Source organism: Pteropus alecto, unplaced genomic scaffold (assembly GCF_000325575.1).
Source record: "Pteropus alecto unplaced genomic scaffold, ASM32557v1 scaffold94, whole genome shotgun sequence".
Classification (NCBI taxonomy): Eukaryota; Metazoa; Chordata; class Mammalia; order Chiroptera; family Pteropodidae; genus Pteropus; species Pteropus alecto.
Genome location: NW_006437736.1, coordinates 3,270,884 through 3,292,301, shown reverse-complemented (window position 1 = coordinate 3,292,301; position 21,418 = coordinate 3,270,884). Strand labels below are relative to the sequence as shown.

Genomic DNA, 21,418 nt, shown 5'->3' with positions numbered 1-21,418 from the left:
GCATCCACGCTTCCGTTTTTGCTTGCCTGTCTCAGAGGTAGGAGATAGATGGAAATTCAGAGGGCAAATGACCTGGATAGGGTTTCACAGCCAAGAAAGAGTTCAAAACCCAGATCTTTCTGGGATGCTAAGACTTCCCATTCTAAAGTCCTCAAGCCACTGAAATGTTCTAATAGCTGAGAAGCATGACACAGATTACAGCCAGCATGCGGAGTCACAGTACCTGGGTTCATATCCTAGCTATACCACTTACTAACTGTGTGACCTTGGGAAAGACAATTAATGTGTCCCCGTGTGTAAAATGGGAATAAGACCTCCCACACAGGGTTAAGAAGTGACCAAGTTACCACAAGGCACTTAAAACAGTGCCTCACAGATAACAAGTCCTTCGTGTTTGCTGCTGCTTCTGTGCTGGCTGGAAAATTACTGCATGGCTATCACCCATGGGAACATAATGCTCTAACAATAAGCTTTCTGCTTCTGTACCCTGCTTGCACAACCGATCTGTGGGTTGACAGTTAGTAAAAAGAAGAAAAATAGACTTGTGCATTCAAACAGGATGAAGAATAGGGGTTTAGGGCTTAAAAACCCTGTACCTCTACATTTCAGGGCTGCTTGATTTGGGGTCTGCGTACCCCTGGCAGACCCAACTGGCTGAATAAAGAGTGTGTGTCCTATAACTCATGTGTCTATCGGGGGCTGGCGGCTACAACACTTCAACCACTATGCTGTATTTAGAATATAATAAGTGCTAAATGTTTTAAGATGAGAAAGTGACAGCCAACAATGTAATAAAATGTAATGGCAAACATATCTCCCTGAAATGACGAATTCATTTTGGAGAAAGGTTAAAAAAACCCGCAAACCTTTACCACTTATCAGTTCAAAGTCTGATGGAACTGCAGACAAAAAAAATGTAGGTAGAAATTTGCCTCTAACTGATCCCCTACCGTTCCAATTTTATTATGTACTGCCTCCAGGAAGCCTGCAGACACTGTCTCAGGAGGGACAGTCCTGAAAAGCCCATTCATGTCAGCCCACACATGTCAGCCCTCACACCACAGTCAACTCCACGTGCATGCCTCTCTCGGCCGCTTCCGCTTCCGCCCCTTTCCCCGCCCCTTTCCCACTCGGCGCCTTTAAATGACGTCAAGCGGACGCCGACGCGGCAGGAAGCAGGGTCCGCCCCTGCGCTCTGCCCCGGCGGCGGTCGGGTTTCGGTCCCTGAGCGTGCGTGCCAGAGGGCGGCGGGGTTCCCTGCAACGCTGAGGCTAATCTCCGGCGTGCGGTGACTTTGAACTGAGAACCATGAACCGCAGCCGCCAGGTGACGTGCGTGGCCTGGATCCGCTGCGGCGTGGCCAAAGAGACGCCAGACAAGGTGAGTGAGGCCTGGGTTAGCCCTGCCTGGGGAACCTGGACCTGGAACATGCGGCCCTGTACTGGCTGGTCTGACTGGCCCGCGTGAGTTCGGTTTGAGCTTGATTGTCGTGACTAGGGCTGGGGCGCCGAGGACCTGGGGAATCAGAAACCGCGCCTCCTCATGGTCCTACCCCCAAATTCGCGCACTCGTGGACCTCTTGGGCTGGGAGGGGTCAGGTTGTTTGGAGTCGGAAATGTCACCCCCAAAACTTTCTTGACGACAGCCCAATGCGTTTTCAGACTTAACGGGAGGAGGAAGCACATAGGTGAAACGCCCCTTTCCACTCTTGCGTTCGGCGTTCGGAGGAGTAAACAGGACCAAAACTAAGGGATGGAAAAACTGCTGTGGAGACTACCATGTCGTGAGGCTGGGAGTCAGCTTAGGAATTTCTTGCAGTAATCCAAGTGAGACGTTGATGTGACATTGGGAATGACATATTATGAAGGAAAAACCAGGAGTTAGAGACTGAATCTACTGGAAGTGAAGAGTACTTAAGTTATTCGACGGATACTAGGTACTTTCTGCGTGCCAGGCATTGTCCAGGGTCCTGGGATAGGCATGAACAAAACAAAAAAGTTCTTGCTTTTATAGGGTCGATGTGTGTATATGTCAGTGGGAATAAGTGCTATGAAAGAAAGGGAGGTGTTGGTTTGAATGTAATTGGACCAGCAATGACAGAAAGGATGATAAGAATGTAACTGGCTGGGACATGAAATTAACAGGAATGAGGGTCCGGAATAGCCCTAGTAGGTGTAAATTCCTCAGAGCACAGACTGTCTTTGTTTCATTCACCAGTTTCTCTAGTGTTTGGCTCACAGTAGGCACTCAGTGCATGTATATAGAATAGGGACAGGAAATTATCTCGTTAAAAATTCTTAAGGGAGCCAACAGTTATTAAAAAGAGATATATAGCCTTTCAGATACTTGGAGACAGTGATTTCCAAACATGTCTGCACGTTGTTACCACTTGGGGAGCTTCAGAAAATACTGAAGCCTGTGCCCCAGTCCCAAGTATTGCTATTTACTTGGTCTAGTGTTTAGTCTAAAATTATTAAAAGATCCCTCACGTGATTGTAATGTACAGATAAGTTTAGGAATGATTCCTTGAAGAGTTTATAGAAAGAAGAGATTGAATTTCTTCTATCAAATTCCAGAAAGGAAAACTCAGACCATTAAGAGAAATCAGAAAAAGAAGTATCGTTTAATTAAACTTAAGGACCTTTTGTTTCTAGAGCTATCCAACACTAGAGTGTCATCCCTCAAGAAGATTTCCCAGTTACTAGAGGCATTTGGTACAAACTGGTATCAACTAGGTGATTGATTCTTTCATTCATTCATCATCTGTCATCAAGCATCTCTACCATGGACTGAATCTTGAACTGTGTGCTTAAGCACACAATGACAATTCAGTTTCTGTCTTTGAGGACTTACAGTTTAGCAGTGATAAGGGTGTTTTAAAAGGTACTGAAGCATTAATTAGGTGAAGGGATGCCAGTTTTGAAGTAAAGAGAATGACTTCAATTTTGAACAGGATTTCCAAGTGGAGAGAGAGTCTTAAAGGCAATTAGGAAAATGGAACTGGAGTATAAAGGGCTAGAAAAGGGAAAATTTAGAGTAATCGATTCAGAAGTGGTAGTTTTAGTCTTGAGAATGAATGAGCTTTGCAAAGAAGTGACAGCATGATGAGTGAATACTTGCCAGTAATAACAGGGAAAGGAGCAGAGGACTAAGGCAAGGGTGGTTTGTTTAGGAATACCCACAGGGAAAAGGAGGAGAAGTGGCTAAGACGGAGTCAGAGTAATTGGAAGAAAATAAGATGGGCTTCCATAGAAGCTAATTTATACAAGTCAGTCTTTTCTGGAAAGAGAGAAAATAGACCAAAGGTGACTTTTGAACAGTTTCAGGTGGGAAAGGATCTTAACTGTAAGAACCTGTGAAAACTCCACTTACATTAAACATAGAGTTTGACTTGATGTTTGATTCTTGATGTCTCTTGAAATTGTATTTTACATTAGTTTGCAAACTTCTTTTTAACCCAAATACTTATAATGATTTCCTTAACTATTTCATAATGAAATGTTTGCTCTCTTGTAGGTAGAACTTAGTAAAGAAGAAGTAAAACGTCTCATTGCTGAAGCAAAGGAAAAATTACAGTAAGTTTAGGACTGTCAATGTTTGTAGTAAAGTCCGGATAAAATGTAAATCTTAAATAATGATGACAAGGTGTTCTAGTTATTGAATGGTGCCATTTGGGTGATCTTCTTTTTTCATTGGCATAGAGAAGAAGGTGGCAGTGATGAAGAGGAGAGAGGTGAACCTTCAGAAGATGGCATGCAGAGTGCACGCACGCAGGCACGACCAAGGGAACGCCTGGAGGATGGTGACCCAGAGGATGACAGGACACTGGATGATGATGAGCTGGCCGAGTATGACCTAGATAAATATGATGAGGAAGGCGATCCAGGTTAGAATTCACTCACTTCTCCTGGTTTTTAATCACAAACTCAGTGTATCAGATCATGCTCCTAGTGTTCCAAAGCTTTACTCTGAGTTTTTATTGTCCTTTATGTCAGATAATTTGGCTCAAGGCTTCGGCAGACAGCATGTTTCCTAACTAGTTTAGAAAATAAGCTCTAAGAAACAGGGATGAGGACCAAATATATATATATTACATATATATATTATTTAAGTAGTGGGTATAATACTCTTCAACTCATTTTTCTTTATCTGCAATGAGGAAGGAATTATTACCTTCATTTTACAGAAGAGAAAACTGAGGCTTTCAAAGATGAAATAACTTTGCCATTGTCACACAACTGGTGAATAATGGAGCTGAAATTTGAACATTCTTTGGCTTTATTCTTTTCAGTACAAATGCTTCTCGGCCTATGATGGGGTTACATCCCAATAAACCCTTCATAAGGTGAAAATATCTTAATTAGAAAATGCATTTAATGCGCCTAACCTAGCAAACATCATGGCTTAGCCTAGCCAGTTTCCAGTGAATGCTTATTGCTTTTGCACCATCAGAAAGTTGAAAAAGCATAAGTCGGGGACCGTCTGTATACTCATTAGATGCAGAGGATACTTTTTTCACTTAGACTCTGGGTTCTGCCAGGACAGAGTGCCATGGGAATGTAGACAAAGGAAAAGCTAACCCAGCCTCAAGAGATGCGTTAGAAACTGCTCCTTGACATCTCCACACCCTGCACATCACTGGCTCTGCCTTTCTCATCCAGTAGAAATACCCATCTCTGTTGCCTGCCATGCTTAAGACCTGTTAGTCGTACCTCCTTAAAGCGGCTCCCCCTAACAATTAAGAGTGTATTCCTTTTCCTGAGTCTTATGTTACTCAGGGTCAACTATGTCACCCTTGCAGAAATGCCATAAAAGGATAACATTTTGAGGTAAGTTTAGTGAAAAGGGCATATAGTATCCCCTCTTTCAGATTAGCATATCGGAGGTTCTGAGAAATAAGGCAAATTAGCATATCAGAGGTTCTGAGAAATCTTGCAGTGAAGAAACTCATGTAACTTTGTGAAGCCAGTCATTTTTCAATTTTATTTGACCAGGCAACCCTTACTTAATCTGTATTGATTTCAGTGTTTTAGGGTCCTCAAGGCCACCTGTCTAGCACTTTTGAATAGTGATTATAAGGCTCAAGCTAGAGATCTGAGCAGAGTTTCACAGTTTAATTATTTTTCACAGTTTAATTATTTTATTGAAAGAGCGTGAATTCAGAGACTATCAGATATGCATTCCAAGGTCAAATATAAATGTCTTTTAAATTCCTGTTTATTATTATCCACTATTTCCTTTCTCAACTGTGGACAATCCAGAGTTAGTTATGAAGTAGATGGTTGGATCTAAGTCTAAAGATAGGAAGCACAGTTACATAGTTTGAAATGTTTGCATCAAAACCAGAGATGAATACTTTGACTTAGAAGAAATGTTTTTGTCAAAATGACTTTTATTCATTTCAGTTTATGAATTCTTACAGACGCTGAAACTCTCGGCGAATCTCTCTTGGGTCTGACAGTCTATGGGAGTAATGATCAGGATCCTTACGTTACTCTGAAAGATACGGTAAATATTTACATCACTTTTCTAATTATGCTTCAGTGTTTAAAAAACCTTGCCGAATATCTGCTTTGGTAAGGTTTTTTACTTTTTTTCTCTGTACTTAGGAGCAATATGAACGTGACGATTTCTTAATTAAGCCCAGTGACAATCTCATAGTTTGTGGCAGAGCTGAACAAGACCAGTGCAATTTAGAGGTGCATGGTAAGTGAAATACATCCCTTAATAGAAGGTGCTAGTCTGTTTAAGTGATATTAAAATAATAATCATAATAGTTACTATTATGAATTGTTAGGCACCAGATCCTGCCTTCTCTCATTCAAGTTGGTTACATGGTAAAATCCTACAGAGTCTAAAGATTTCCTGGTTATTGTCCATGGGCATGTGTTGTCTCATATGTCATTTTGGTACCTGGTTTTATGGAAGTAGGTCTGCTGGAAGTTCTAACAGTTTTTAATATTTTATTTAAACATTTTTGCCAGTTTTTCCCTCTCCCCCCCCCACCCCCCATTAGAGAACACCTAGATGTAAAACTATATAAAAATGTAAGAAAAAAATTATAATCTCATCACTCTAAGGTAACTTGTTACCCTAGCTTTTTACTCCAGTCTCCTTTCTGGCTGCCTTTTCTTTATGTGGCAGAGATTATACTCAATAGACAGGTTTTTATCCTGCTTTCCCACCCCGTTCCCCCCCTCCTCAAGTCATGTCAAATAGTCCCCTTTCGTAATGCATTTTATTTTCATCATAAAAATTCTATGCAGAGGCCTCCATTTCTTTTTAGGAACCAAAATGTCTTGGTCACCTTTTCCAGTTCTGGAAATGTTTGCATCAAAACCAGAGATGAATACTTTGACTTTGAAGTAGGCAATGATTTACATTTTTTTTATTTGAATTTTTAAATCAGATGTATTTTAATGTTGATATTTATTAATTCAACAAACATTAATCGAATGACTTTTCTTAAAAATAGACTTCAAGATGTCTGGAATATTCAGCCTCCAGATTTCCCCTTTTGTTTTCTCGCCCTTTTGTTTCTCTGTGCACACATCCTCAGACAAGTCCATCCTTGCCCAGATACTCCTTTTCCAACTTTCTTCTACTCGTCTGTCTTAAAATTTTGAAGCTCTAAAGAGATTATTGGGCTGAGGCCTTTTATCATAGGAAGCACAGTTACATAGTTTGAAAACGTTTATTGTCATCTTCGAGGTTACTCTGTCATTTATTCTATTTATTAGGTTGAATTCCTGTAACTCTTCACAGTCTTTAAGGCTGCCTGCAGGAAACTTATAGAATAGACCATTTTAGTCCCACGGCCTTTGTGATCTATTTATAAAGTCAAAAAAGTTTTAAGTAACAGATACTTCCATGTAAGTTATTCTTTTAATTACCGTCAACCTTTTTACATTTTTCAAATGAAAACCATGTTGTTGGTGAATTTTTAAAGACCCAATCCTAATTTCAAAACAGCAGAATTCTATTACAGTTTGTCTTCATGTGAGAACTTATTGTAGTCATTCCTTTGAATTTAGTGTCAGAGGAGTTGAGAACTTAAAGCAATTGTATTCCTACTTCCAAGTTAGGTCATTAAAGATGGATTATATTTAGATTTGGTGTGAAGCCCCCAATTATCCAGCATTATCTCTATTCATGAGTATTTTCAAAATTGTGTTTTAAAGCTGACCTGAATGTTGATCTGATATAGTTAAAAGAAGATCGTTTTAAAGCACTATTATCATTTTTTATTTAAAATGTAAGCTGAGTGCATTGACCAGAGTTGAGGTTCTTACAGGACCACAAGCTAATCATTTTGAACATGCATTCTCATCATCAAGTGATCTGGTAGAAATTTACGTGGAATCTGCTAATCCCAGGACCTATCCCAGAAGCAGAAGCCCGAAGGATTAAATTTCTTAGCTTATAATATTAACATTTATTCTAAAGCTTGTTTGGGGGAAATTACTGATTATTTAGGCTCTTTTATCAGCATTTCACTATATAATTTTTAAAAGACTTATTAGTCATTGAGTTCAACAATATTTTTGCTCCTTAACCTCATAACGTGAAGGAAAGAGCTATTTCTTATAGTGCCCATATTCCCAAAGAGTGTTCTGAAGAGCTTTATTTACACTGTTAGTGTTCACAGACTTTTTTTCAATATTAAGTAATTTTTGATAAGCATTTCTAAATGAGTTTTCTTCATTCCTATTGTTTTTGTTTGTTCATTCTTGACTTACAACCAAATAGACCTTTAAAAGATAAAATAATAATGAATTACAGTCATGCTCTGTTTAATGATGGAGATACATTCTGAGAAATGCATCATTAGGAGATTTCATCATGTGTGAACATCATAAGTGCACTTACACAGATTTAGATGCTGTAGCCTGCTACACACTGAGGCTATATGGTAGAGCCTGTTGCTTCTAGGCAACAAGCCTGTGCACCATATTACAAACCAACATAAGATTAAGTTAAACACAAGAGAAAATGATAAAATTAAGAGACACATTAAATGATGCATTAAATACAAGATTTATGAGGCCACTGCCAGATTAACATAGCATACTGTTTTACAGCGAAGTGGTTTTTTTATAAGTGCACTAACAATAAAAAATCTAATATAGTAAATACATAAACCTGTAGCATCGTCATTTTTTATCATTATCAGATATTATGTACTTTTTGTAATTGTATGTGCTATACTTTTACATGACTGGCAGTGCAGTAGGGTTGTTTACAGCAGCATAACCGCAGACACATGAGTAATGCATTGTGCTGCAACGCTGCGACATCACTAAGCAGTAGGAATTTTTCAGCTCCATTATAATCTTATGGGGCCACCATCAAATATGCAGTCTGTCATTGACTGAAACATCGTTATGCATCACGTGACTGTACTCCTTATGGAGACCTATGGGCCTTTGTTTTCTGTGATGGGTGAACCAAAAAATGGGGACCATTTTAGCTGGCGAGCATGCAGATGTAGTATTTAGGCAGATGTCAATTCTCCGTCACTGTTCTTGTTCCCCTTGGGACACACCAGGTGACAGCAATATATGAGACATGCAAATTTTTTGCCTAGCAGTAACAACTTGAGAATCTCCTCTAATGTCATCAAATATGTCTCATTTTAAATTAAGCATGTAGGTTTACTGGGGAGAGTCTGTTCTTTTGAATGAGATATGATTTCTTATTCTGATTCAATAAAGTCTCTTTTCCCAATCTTTTCAGTTTATAATCAAGAAGAAGATTCTTTTTATGTACACCATGATATACTGCTGTCTGCATACCCTCTGAGCGTGGAATGGCTGAATTTTGATCCTAGCCCAGATGATTCTACTGGTAATGAGAAAACTTAAGCTTGCACAATGGTTCTTAGTCCTGGATGTTTTTCCTAGTCACATAAATTATGTATGCTGTATGAATTATTGATGTTTTATGAAGTTAATATTATTTTATGAAGTTGTAGTTAAATAGTTCTTAAAGCACAATCACTTGATTATTTGGGGTCTGTATGTTTCCAGACTTTAGATAGGTTAGAAAGGTTCCATGGTAGGCCGAAGTACAGGTCCTGAAAGCATTTAGGGCTGCAGTGTGAGAGTCTCATAAAAACTAGTATAAAATGGATGATGTCTGATGTTACCAACTAGAATTTAGTGGCATGACCCTCTTCAGAAAACAGCAAGTAAAATCAAAATGAAGAATTAGGTTCTTATGGTCGTCTTTTTAGCTACTGCTGGTTGCCCCATCCTATCTTCTTAATGAAGGTAAAATCTGGTAATACTCATACCCTTACATCTCATTTGCAAAGCTTGTTTACATTCATGATCCGATCAGATCCTCATCCTCACAATGGCCAGTGAAGACAGGAGGGGTTTTTGTTCTCGTTCCTAAGTGAGTTCCTGGGGCCAAGAGACTGAGCCCTTGTTACTCAAAGTATGGTGGGAGGACCTAGCAGCCCAGCATCAGTATCACCCGGGAGCAGGTTAGAAGTGCAGGTGTGGGGCCCCACCCAAGGCCTTCTGAAATGGAGTCTGCATTTTAACCGTACTCAGGTGATATACCTGCGTAGGACAGTTGGAGAAGCTGCTCTGAGCCATTGCTCAGTTAATCTACAGTGTAGTATAGTTCACTGGAAGTTATTTTTAAATCACAAATACATCATTTCTTCCTGTAGGAAATTATATCGCTGTGGGGAACATGACCCCTGTTATCGAAGTATGGGACCTTGATATAGTGGACTCTTTAGAGCCTGTCTTCACACTTGGAAGTAAGCTATCAAAAAAGAAGAAAAAGAGAGGAAAGAAGGTAAACAAGTTAACAGTTATTTAAACTCTAATGACAAACAGATAAGTTTACTGAGGCTGGAGGGGAGCATAAAAACATATGCTTTTTCAATTGGACACTTTGGTGGAGCAGAACAAGTAGTTATAATTACAGTAGTTTCTGGTTTTGAAAAGCCCATCCAAAGACAAATTGATCTCTGATTGCATAAAACCTCTGTTGGCACATTATTCATCCTTACACAAAATTTACTCATCTTATGATCTTTATGTATAGTAACTATTCACACTCATATGGTAGTTTTGAACTTTAAAACAATTTCCATTTAGCCTTCAGTGTGTTGAAGTCTAAATATCAATGTATTCATTCCTATAGCTTTTTAAACTTAATTTGGGGAGAGGGGTTGATATTTATAGAATTAACATCTGGGTTAACTACTATAGTTTCTTGTCTATAAAGAATATTTATCGTGGATCTCTAAAGTAACAGGGAGACAAGGTGCTTACTTTTTGGTCTTCAAGCAAGTTTACTTAAGATCAAAACAACCAAATTAACATCACCTTTATTTTGGGTCAGGGAACTTTAGTACAAAAAAATAATTAAATTAAACAATTATTACAGAGTTCCACAGCAGAAGGGCACACCGATGCTGTCCTGGACCTTTCTTGGAATAAGCTGATCAGGTAAAGAGAATTAACATTTGAAGTATTGTTAAAGACTAACAATTGTGATTTTACCCCATGCCTCCATCATGTGTCATAGGTCTTTGCGTCTGTGTCTTCCTCTTCTTTCCTGCAGTATGCGCTGCTTGAGGGCAGGAGCTGTACTGTCTGTACCCTTTCACCCCCCACGCCACCTGCCCGCTCTTCACTTAGTGCTTCTCACATCTGGTGAACAAGTGCCCTTCTCCCCAACACCACCGGGAACAGTAGTGCAGAATTGTGTTTCTTCATGGAAGACATTTTTCTCACTTCATTTAGATTTTACAAAATCTCATCCACATATTTTTTAAAATATTTTCATTTATTTACTTGCGATAAACATAACCTTTATAAAATTTACCATTCTAAGCATGTCTAAATGTGCAGTTCAGTGAACATTGTTAGGCAGCCATCACCACCATCCAATTCTAAAACTGAATATGTCCCCATCAAACAGTAACTCCCCACTCCCCGCTCCCCCAGCCCTGGCAACCACCATTCTATTCTCTGTCCCCAGGTACCTCACATACGGTACTTATCCTTTTGTAAATGGCTTATTTCACCTAGCACAAGGTTTACCCATGTTGTAGCATGTGACAGGATTCCTTTCCTCTTTCAGGCTGATTTTTTTTCTATTAATAGCATTTAATGCTCTTTTTTTTAAGATATAAATTCTCATATCATAAAACTTAATCTTGTAAAGTATACAATTCAGTGCTTTTAGTGTATTCACAAAGTTGTGCAGCCATCGCCACTGCCTAATTCCATGACATGTTCATCAATCTAAAAAGTAATCCGTACCCATTAGCAGTCAGTGCTCATTCTCCTGTGTGTCCAGCCCCTGGCAACCACTAAGCCACTTTCTGCCTCTATAGATGTGCCTATTCTGGACATTTCACATAAATGGAATCATACAATGTGTGGCCTTCTGTATCTGGCTTCTGTTTTCAAGCATAATGTTTTCAAGGTCCATTCATGTTGTAGCATGCGTCAGAACTTCTTTTTATTGCTGAGTAATATTCTCTTGTGTGAGTATGACACATTTTTTGTATTCACCCATTTAACGGACATTTGGTTTGGTTTTGCTTTTTTGTCTATTATGAATAACGATGTAAACGTTCGTGAACAAGCTTTTGCATGTTTTCATTTTCTTAGGTATGTACCTAAGAGTGTAACTGCTAAGTTATATGATAGTGTCTGTCCATTGATATTCCTGGCGCAGTGTAGGGCGATTCCAGTATTTCTACATCTTGCTAACACTTGTTGTCTTTTTCATTTCCCTAATGGCGTTGAGTATCTTTTCACATTCTCATTGGCCATTTATATATTTTCTGTGTAGAACTGTCTATTCATATCCTTTGCCCATCTTCTAATTGGGTTGTCTTTTTATTATTTAGTTGAGAGTTCTTTATATATTCTGGGTGCAAGTTTTCTATCAGAAATGACTTAAAAATATTTTCTCCCATTCTATGAGTTGCCTTTTCACCTTCTTGATGGTAACATTTGCAACACAATGTTTTCATGTTGATGATGTCCAATTTATGTATTTCTTTTGCCACTAATACTTTTGTTGTCCTTATCTAAGAAACCATTGCCTAACCCAAGGTCATGAAAAGTTGTTTTCTTCTTGAGAGTTTTATAGTTTTAGCTCTTAGAGTTAGTAGTTCTATGATCTATTTTGAATTTTTTTTGTGTGTATAATGTGAGGTAGATGTCAAACATTCTTCTACATGATGTCCCTGAAACATTTGTTGAAAATAGTGTTCTTTTCCCCACTGAACAATGAATAATCTTGGCACCCTAATCAAAAACCAGTAACCATAAATCTGAGGGTTTCTTTTTTAGACTGTTCATTCTGTTCATCTGTCTGTACTTACGCCAGCACCACATCATTATGATTACTGTAGCTTTTTAGTCACTTTGAAATTCGAACTATGATTTTTTCAACTTTACTAGTCCTTTTCAAGATTATTTTGGCCAATCTGGATCTCTTGCATTTTTATGTAAATTTTTAAACGAGCTTGCCAGTTTTCTACAAAAAGTCAGCAGGGATTTTAAAGAGGATTGGTTTAATCTGTAGGTCAATCTATACATGGCAGTATTCGTCATGACAACATTAATGAACTATCCATTAATTTAGATACTCTTTCAGCAATCTTTTATAGTTTCCAATACATAAGTCTTGAATTTCTTTTATTAAATTTATTCCTCAGTATTTTATTCTTTTCGATGCTATTATAAATGGAATTCTTACATTTAATGCTCTCGATCTTTAAAAGATTACCTGATTTATTTCCTCCCTTTCTCAGAAATGTGCTAGCAAGTGCATCAGCTGACAACACTGTAATTCTGTGGGATATGTCCTTGGGGAAACCAGCAGCTAGCCTTGCCGTACACACAGACAAGGTATGGCGACTTAGTAGATGAAAAGGAGCTCTCAAAATTCTGAGACAAAGAGTGGCTACAAGTAATCACAAACATTTATAATGGTTTTTTGTGAGTTACAGAGTGCTTCGACATGCTGTTTCATTGAATCTTGACAAAGCCTGTGTGATAGTGATAATTACCCATCTTAGAGATGCAAAAATGAGTGCAGAAAGGCGAAGTGACGAGGGATGTTAATACTTTGTAATGTGTGTATAGAGGCTTCTAAAAAGGGATCAGGGGGTATCAGACACCAAATGGGGTTAAAGAATTTAGCAGGTCTGCTACTGCAGAACTTGGGGACCTCCTATGCCACTGCATGCTGGGACTTCCAGAGCATGTGGAGTTGCCCAGATATGTTTGACCATTCCCTTTTTCTCTTCAGAATATATTTTAACATTTGAAGGATATAATGTATTCTGCAAAACAGTTTGGGGAATGCTGTATTATGTCTCTTAGTGTCAGCCTTTATTTAGAAATATGTTTTGTCCTTTTGATTATGCAGTACATTTATGTTTCTTTAATACTAAATTTCAAAGAGAAAAATTATAAAAACACTGCAAATCAATTCTCACGAAGTGTTAGGCATTTTTACCAAAATCAGACCAACAGATCTATTTATTTATGTTTCTTCCTTTCAGGTCCAGACTCTGCAGTTTCATCCATTTGAAGCACAGACTCTGATTTCTGGATCATATGATAAGTAAGAAAACATTTCAGGAATTATTGATGCTATTTTTATCCTCTTGAGTTAATGCAGAAAGTCTCACTGTGCTCAGACAGAATATATTAATGAGGCACTCATGTTTAAATTTTTAATTATTTGTCCTTTTCAACTCTGGTCCTTTCAGTCTGCAAGGGAATGTGGTTCTGTCATAATAATGTAGTTCCTAACTAGCGACTAGATTTTTAGAGGGTTTATGAATTAGCCATGACTATGAACTAAGTCATCCTAAAATTCAGTGACTTAAAACAAGTCACTGGTAACTTGGCTTTGTCCTTGTGTTTCATATCCTCCTGGGACCAGCGGGCTAGGTCATAGCGAGGTCAGAAGCTCAAGCAGGGATACCAAAGCTCAGAACTAGTACACTTACGTCTTACTCTCTTGGCCAAACAGACCACATGGACTGGGAAATGAAACCGACTTGCAGTCTTTATTCTGATTCCTTGTCCTTTTGAAGAGTGATATGTTTACATTTTTTTGTTGTGATTCATGCAGAATTACAAAAGCGTATCCATCAGTTCCCACAGCATAGTAACCTACTTGTAGAGAGTAATTGTCACTGAGATAATGGGTTATCTAGCTCTGAGCACTAACAGGGAAGAGGAAGTTAGAAATTGTCCTGGTCTTTTAGAAATAGAGACGATTTATCTTTTAAGTAGAGAATTCGATCTAGAGAAGCCACTGTGACATCCAGAGTCGGCAGTGCTTCCAAGTGATAGGACCAGAGTCCATCTGTTAGTAAAAATCAATTCATCTTTTCTATTTTATTTTAGAACCTCAAAGCATGCTTTAAAAAAGTTAGATCTTGATTTCAGTGTTTTATTACCATGTCATAAATAAAACATAGGAGAATTAAACTTTTAAACCCTAACTTTGCCTGAATGTGTTTAGGTCAGTGGCTTTGTATGACTGCCGAAGTCCAGACGAAAGCCATCGAATGTGGCGATTCAGTGGGCAGATTGAGAGAGTGACTTGGAATCACTTTTCACCTTGTCATTTTTTGGTAAGACTGTACATATTACTGTTTTGCTTGTCCAGGTTACTGATGACTTTAATTCCATTGTAGATAAACTCTCTGATAAGCTTTTCTTGTATTAATAGCATGGAGTATTTGGATTGTAGGGGGAAAAAAAAAAGTATTTTTAACAAGAGAACAGTGGATTGGCCTCAAAAAATAGTAAACATGTAAATGATTTTACTAATTTCCAAGGATTCGAAAGTGTGCTACATTTTATTTTATTGATTTTGATATTTTATTAATGTGTTTTTTGAAATACTTAGCATGGTTAATATTCTTTTTATGTTTCTTTAATGGTTAAATAGGTCCAAGAAGATATTTAAGTCCTAGTACTTAAATGGTCTCCAGTACTGAGAATGCTAACCTATTTAATTAATATAGCACTGTCTCCCAGACAGGAATGAAGTATAAGATCTTTTTATACAAAGTCTGTAGGATGACAGTTTTCCATGTAGCTTTCCAGGACATTTCAATCCATAGAGAAATAAAATCTCAGCTTTCATCCAGAAGGGTACGGTAATTAAAGAAATTCTGATGCATCCATGTATTTCCTAATTTTCCTAAAGTAAATGTGAATGCTTTACAAAATAGCTTTCTTAAAATATGTAGACAATTTTAATAAGTTTCCTGAAATAATGATTCTGAGAACACATAATATCAACTCTGCACGGAGGTACATGCACTTCCCAGCCGAGCTACATTAAGCCAGGTTCCATTTTTCAGAAATCGGGAGTGAAGTCCTGGTTGTATCTGAATGTTGTTCTGTACTTTGGCTCTCAACAGTCAGGCACACATACTTCTTGACGTTATTTGCTAACAAATGGTCATCGGTACTAAAATCACAAATATTTAAGGAAATGGGAAGTGATCAAAATAAAATGGTTTACCTCTTTTCCTCCAGTCTCTTCTGTTTTTTGTCCACAGCCCAGTTGTCAAGACTGTATCAGTTGGATGTTGCTCTTAGCCTGTATATAAGCTCAGGTCTCTCCCCCATCCTTGACTAGGTCTGTCTCCATTCATTTCCTTTCCTGAAAGTAATCTGCCTTTCAGTCCTTATCTGATTGACTCTCTCTGCCAAAATATTGACAGCACCCCCTACTCCTTTCTTCAGCGATCCTGGTGCCCTGGCTTCCCTGACATTCTTTGTCATTCCCTCCTCCCTCTTTGGTTCTGTGAGCGCCTCCTCAGCCTGTCCCTTAAGTGGCCCTACTCTCCAGGCCTCAACACCCTGGTCTCTTAATTCTACACTCCCAGAGCATATACCACTGTTCTCATGATATAACACCCACCTCTGTGCTGTCACCTCTCTAACCTTGGTCCGTACCACTGCCACGGCTTCACATTCATTTCCAGCTACCTAACAGACATAGCAGCTGAATTAATCCTTGTAAGAGCAAACTCAGCTTGTCCAGAAGTAAATTCTTTTTGTCCATGTTAATTTTTAATAAGCTCCTCAGGTAAGTCAAATATATAGTTGATTTTCACTGTGATTTATACTGTGTGTCCATTGCTAAGTGTTTGTCATATTAGCCTGATCTTGCCCATCTTTTATTTTTTCCAGGCCAGTACTGATGACGGCTTTGTATATAATTTGGATGCACGTTCAAATAAGCCAATTTTTACACTTAACGCACACAATGATGAAATCTCTGGTGAGCAAAAATAGTGTTTCTTTCATTTCTATTATATTATGAAGTAAATCTGTATTTCAAAGTCAGAGTCTCTGAACTAATCTTATCTTTCCTGAGGTCTTGATCTAAGCAGTCAGATCAAGGGCTGTCTTGTGACTGCATCAGCAGACAAATATGTGAAGATCTGGGACATATTAGGAGATAGGCCGAGTCTAGTCCACTCCAGAGACATGAAAATGGTAAGAATCTCCATGGGCATCTTTGTTTTCTGTTCCTGATCTGTATTGTTTGTCTTTCTCCAGGAATCATTGCATTAAAGAATATGGATTTATTGGGGAAGTTCATTTTTATCTTAGCCAAATTTGGTGAGAGTTTTATGACTTAGGACAATTTGGGGGAAATCAGTAACTGTTTCCTTTTTCAACTCACATGATTAACAGTTGCTTGATAAGAAGTGTGGGGAGACGGATTTTTAGGACACAAGTAGAATGGCCATGTTTCTTTACCCTAAAATCAGGACCATCCCAGGAAATCTGAAACTTTTAGAGCACCATAGTCGTTGGGGTCAGTTTATCACTTCTTTGTATAACTAGTTCTGACTACACTGAAGTTAATTACTATATAGTGGCAAAAAATTTAGAAATAACTGGAATCATTCAGCAAATATTTATTGGGTACCTCCTGTATTCCAGGCACCGAGTTATAGAAAATGCAGATGTAGAACACCGCACAGCTATTTAAAATTGTGTATATGTATGTGTATGTGTGGAAAGGCAGATTACAGAGGCAATTTTTTAGTACTATCCATGCTTATATTTAAATCTGGAAGATCCTATCCCAAAACATGAATAGTGATTATCTGAATGATTTTTATACTTTTTCTTGTTCATATTTTCTATAATGCATGTGTTATCTAGTTATATAAAACATCGAAAGTTTAAAAATTAATACTGACCTCTGATATCATCATTACTTAAAAAGGAAATTAAAAATACTTAGATTAGTTTAGAAAATCCCTAATAGACAGTGATAATGGGGATAAGAGACCGAGTGGTCAGAGCATACACGTGTCCTCACAGAATGTCCATTGTGCTGAACTTGTTTGGCTTTCTATTGTTGTAATATTCCTTCCAACTTGACTGTGAACCACCTTTGTAGAAGATTTGAAAGATAATGGAGGGTTTTGAGTAACCAGTCAAATCATAGAGCTCTGTGCAAAGATTGAAATCACTGGCTTTCTATTCTCTTCTCCCCAGGGAGTTCTCTTCTGTTCTGCCTGTTGCCCTGATTTGCCATTTATTTATGCATTTGGAGGTCAGAAAGAAGGGCTTCGGGTCTGGGATATAAGCACCGTCTCTTCAGGTAAGAATCTTAATTTCCTGCTTTGTCTGAAGGAGTTCTGTAATGGCTAACACAGAATGTGTAGCGTGAATACGTTAGGTAGATAGCAAAGGTGGATCCGGTGTTCGTCCTGTAGTGTAGTCTGCTAAGGAAATAGGACCAAATGTAACTTGGAAATGTTCATGATCACAAATTTGTCTTCATACTTTAGATTATTTTTTTAAAAACCTATTTATGATAAAATTTGAATTTTAAAATAGAAAGCTGGAAGAAAATGTAGTAGAGACTCAAAGAATTGACCCCCCACCTTCCCAGTCCCCAGAATGAATAAATCTGCCTTTGTTTAACTACTTTCTGAAGAATCGAGCTCTCCCCTCGGGCCACTCCCCTCCCTTTCTGGGAGCCTGGCTGCTTAGTTAGTACTTCGAGGTTGTCTGCTTGGTCCTATACACCTGGAGCCCCACTATCTGATTTCTGAATCTTACCTCCCATAGAAAAAGGGTCCTAAGTCCAAAAAGGTTTTATGTATACATGATACAGAGACAGATAAATAGGAAACTATCTGAAGTAGAATAATGGAAGGATGGAGTCACTGTTGTAAGGAATGGGACATCTGTTATCAAGGTAGACTAGATAAATCCAGGGCAAGGCAAAGAAAATACATACACAAAAAGACCAGTTTGAAACATGATTAAGGTCACTCAGAACATTAACTTGGACTTCTGAGTTCTTGCTAACTTTCTCGTTTACAAAGTATTAAATATATTTTCATCACATTTCTCCCTCAGGGTAGAGAAACTTACTGCTCATTTCTACATTTTAGTCTCTTTTTATATTAAAGGCTTTTAATTTTCTGATCTGGTAGTTTCTTAACTATTTATTTGTGTTTTAGTAAATGAAGCATTTGGAAGACGAGAGAGACTTGTTCTCGGCAACACAAGAAGTTCGTCTATTAGTGGCCCTTTTGGGAGCAGGCACTCAGACACACCCATGGAGTCGTAATGAAGATCATACAATTTCCTGTTTTGTTTACCTTAACTCAGAGTTTTAAAAAGGTGGCCTAAAAATGTTCCGTGCGTAGCTACAGCCATGCAGTGACTAAAACAAATTCATTTCTTACCTCCTGACATTCCTCTCTGCAGCTGTGGTGGCAACACAGCGCCAATCATGCTTGCCTTTCAAGCATGTGGTGCATAAGGCTCCTTGAAAAGGAGAATAAAAAAGGTTTTTAAAAAATAATTCCTTAAATATGCCCTCTGTCACAGCCAATCTAGGTTTGTAAAGTAGCTAATAATTTCTAGAATTTGAAAAGAGGAAAATCCTGTAATTTTAACAGGTGGGTAAACCTAGGCCTGGAAGGGTTATGATTTGGACAAGATTGCACAGAGGCCACAAGCAAGCGGGTGTCCCAGGGACAGCACTTGCCAAACTGACTGTTCACCAATTAATGCTCGTGACTTAGAAGTGTTCTCAGTGCTGCCCTTAGAGTTTGGTACTAAATAAAAAGCGGCATGCCTTTTTTCCCCTAGCATGGTATTCAGTGTTATCTGTAATATTCGTTAATTTTATGCACCCAACATAGGCGCACAGACCTAATGTTAACAGACCTAAAGAGAGAAACAGCAACACAATAATAGTAGGGGACTTTAATACACCACTTTCACCAATGGCTGGATCCTTCAGACAGAAAAATCAATTAAGAAACGTCCTTAAACAACTTGTTAGACCAGATGGACTTAACAGACATATACTGAACATTCCATCCAGAAGAACAATATACATTCCTAAGCGCAGATAGAAAGTTCGCCAAGATATATATGCCACAAACAAGTATTAATAAATTTAAGATTGAAATCATATCAAGCATCTTTTCAAACGGCAATAGTATGAAACTAGAAGTCAATTACAAGAAGAAAACTGGAAAATTCACAAATATATAGAGATTAAACAACATGCTACTGAACAACCGATGGGTAAAGGAAGAAATCAAAAAATATGTAAAGATGAATGGAAACACAATACGCCAAAACTTGAGGGATGCAGCAAGGGCAGTTTTAAGAGGGAAGTTCATAACAATAAATGCCTATATACATCAAGAAACAAGATCTCCAACAACCTACCTTTGTACCTCAAGGAACTAGAAAAGAATAAACTAAGCCAAAGTTAGAAGAAAGGAAATAAAAATCATGATAGAAATAAAATAGAGACAAAAAAGACAATAGAAAAGATCAGTGAAAACAAGAGCTAGGTTTTTTGAAAAGATAAAATTGGTAAATTTTTAGACTCAGGACTCAGAGACTACAACTGATGCAAAAAGAAAGGATTATAAGAGACCACTATGAATAATTACACCCCAGCAAATTGGACAACCTAGAGGAAATGGAAAATTCCATCATACTACCTACCAAGACTCATGAAGAAATAGAAAATCTGAATAGACTGATTACTAGTAAGAAGATTGAATCAGCAACCTCCCAACATAAGTTTAGGACCATACAGCGTCACTGGTGAATTCTACCATATATTTAAAGAACTAATACCAATCCTCCTCAAACTTCCAAAAGATAGAAGAGGTGGGAATACTTCCAAACGCATTTTATGAGGCCAGTACTATTACCCTGTTACCAAAACTAGACAAGGATACCACAAGTACAAGCCAATATCCCTGATGAACATATATGTAAAAATCCTCGACAAAATATTAACTAAATTCAACAATCATTAAAGGGATGATACACCAAGATCAAGTGGGATTTATACCAGGGATGCACAGATGGTTCAACATCCTCAAAGTGATACAACATTAACAAAATGAGTAATAGGACCATCTCAATAGATGCAGAAAAAAATTGACAAAATTCAACATCCATTTGTTAAAAACTTTCAACAAAGTGGGTATAGAGGGAACATACTGCAACATAATAAAGGCCATATGACAGGCCCACAGCTAACATACTCAGTGGTGAAAAGCCGAAGCTTTTCCTCTAAGATCACAAGTAAGGGATGCCTACTCTTGCAATTTTTATTCAATATATTATTGGAAGCCCTAGCCAGAGCAATTGTGCAGGAAAAAATAAAAAGCCAATCAGAAGTAAAACTCACTATCTGCAGATGGCATACATAGAAAACCCTAAAGACTCCACCAAAAAACTCTTAAGACTAGAACAAATTCAATAGTTGCAGGATACAAAATCAGTATACAGAAATGTGCTGCATGTCTATATACTAATAACGAATTATCAAAATTTAAGAAAATCTCATTTACAGTTGCACCAAAAGAATAAAATACCTAGGAAAATACCTATCTAAAGGTGAAAGACGTGCACACTGGAAACTAAGACACTGATGAAAGAAAATGAAGACAAAAATAAATGGAAAGATATTAATTGCTCATGAATTGGAAGAATTAATATTAAATGTCCATACTACCCAAAGCAATCTACAGATTCAGTGCAATCCCTAACAAAATTCCAATGGCATTTTTCACAAAAAGAGCAATCAAAATTCTTGTGGAACCCAAAGACCCTGAATAACCAAAGCAATATTGAGAAAGAACGAAGCTGGAGGCATCACACCTCTTGATTTCAAACTCTTACAAAGTTATAGTAATCAAAACAGTATGATATTGGCATAAAAGCAGACACAGATCAATGGGACAGAATAGAGCCCAGAAGTAAACCTACACATATATGGTCCATTTCCTACAAAGGAACCAAGAATATACAGTGGGGAAAGGACAGTGTCTTCAAAATAAATGGTGCTGGGAAAACCAGACCACTATTTACATCAT

General features: G+C 37.9%; 1 protein-coding gene across 1 annotated transcript; it reads left to right on the top strand.

Annotated features, from left to right (window-relative positions):
• Positions 1-1,158: 1,158 nt before the first annotated feature.
• Positions 1,159-19,156, top strand: PWP1 (PWP1 homolog, endonuclein). Its single transcript, XM_006914510.3, has 15 exons — positions 1,159-1,380; positions 3,517-3,575; positions 3,702-3,886; positions 5,423-5,508; positions 5,610-5,706; positions 8,737-8,847; positions 9,683-9,813; positions 10,411-10,472; positions 12,800-12,896; positions 13,556-13,617; positions 14,530-14,641; positions 16,218-16,308; positions 16,405-16,526; positions 17,544-17,649; positions 18,521-19,156. The coding sequence occupies exons 1-15, from the start codon at positions 1,309-1,311 to the stop codon at positions 18,628-18,630; spliced, it is 1,503 nt and encodes a 500-aa protein (XP_006914572.1). The 5' UTR covers positions 1,159-1,308; the 3' UTR covers positions 18,631-19,156.
• Positions 19,157-21,418: the final 2,262 nt, after the last annotated feature.

Bases quoted from the DNA above. Each gene is read 5' to 3' on its own strand.
- PWP1 (XM_006914510.3), top strand. From the start codon at position 1,309: ATGAACCGCAGCCGCCAGGTGACGTGCGTGGCCTGGATCCGCTGCGGC. The intron at 1,381-3,516 runs GTGAGTGAGGCC...GCTCTCTTGTAG, and splicing joins CCAAAGAGACGCCAGACAAG to GTAGAACTTAGTAAAGAAGA. The intron at 9,814-10,410 runs GTAAACAAGTTA...CAATTATTACAG, and splicing joins AGAAAAAGAGAGGAAAGAAG to AGTTCCACAGCAGAAGGGCA.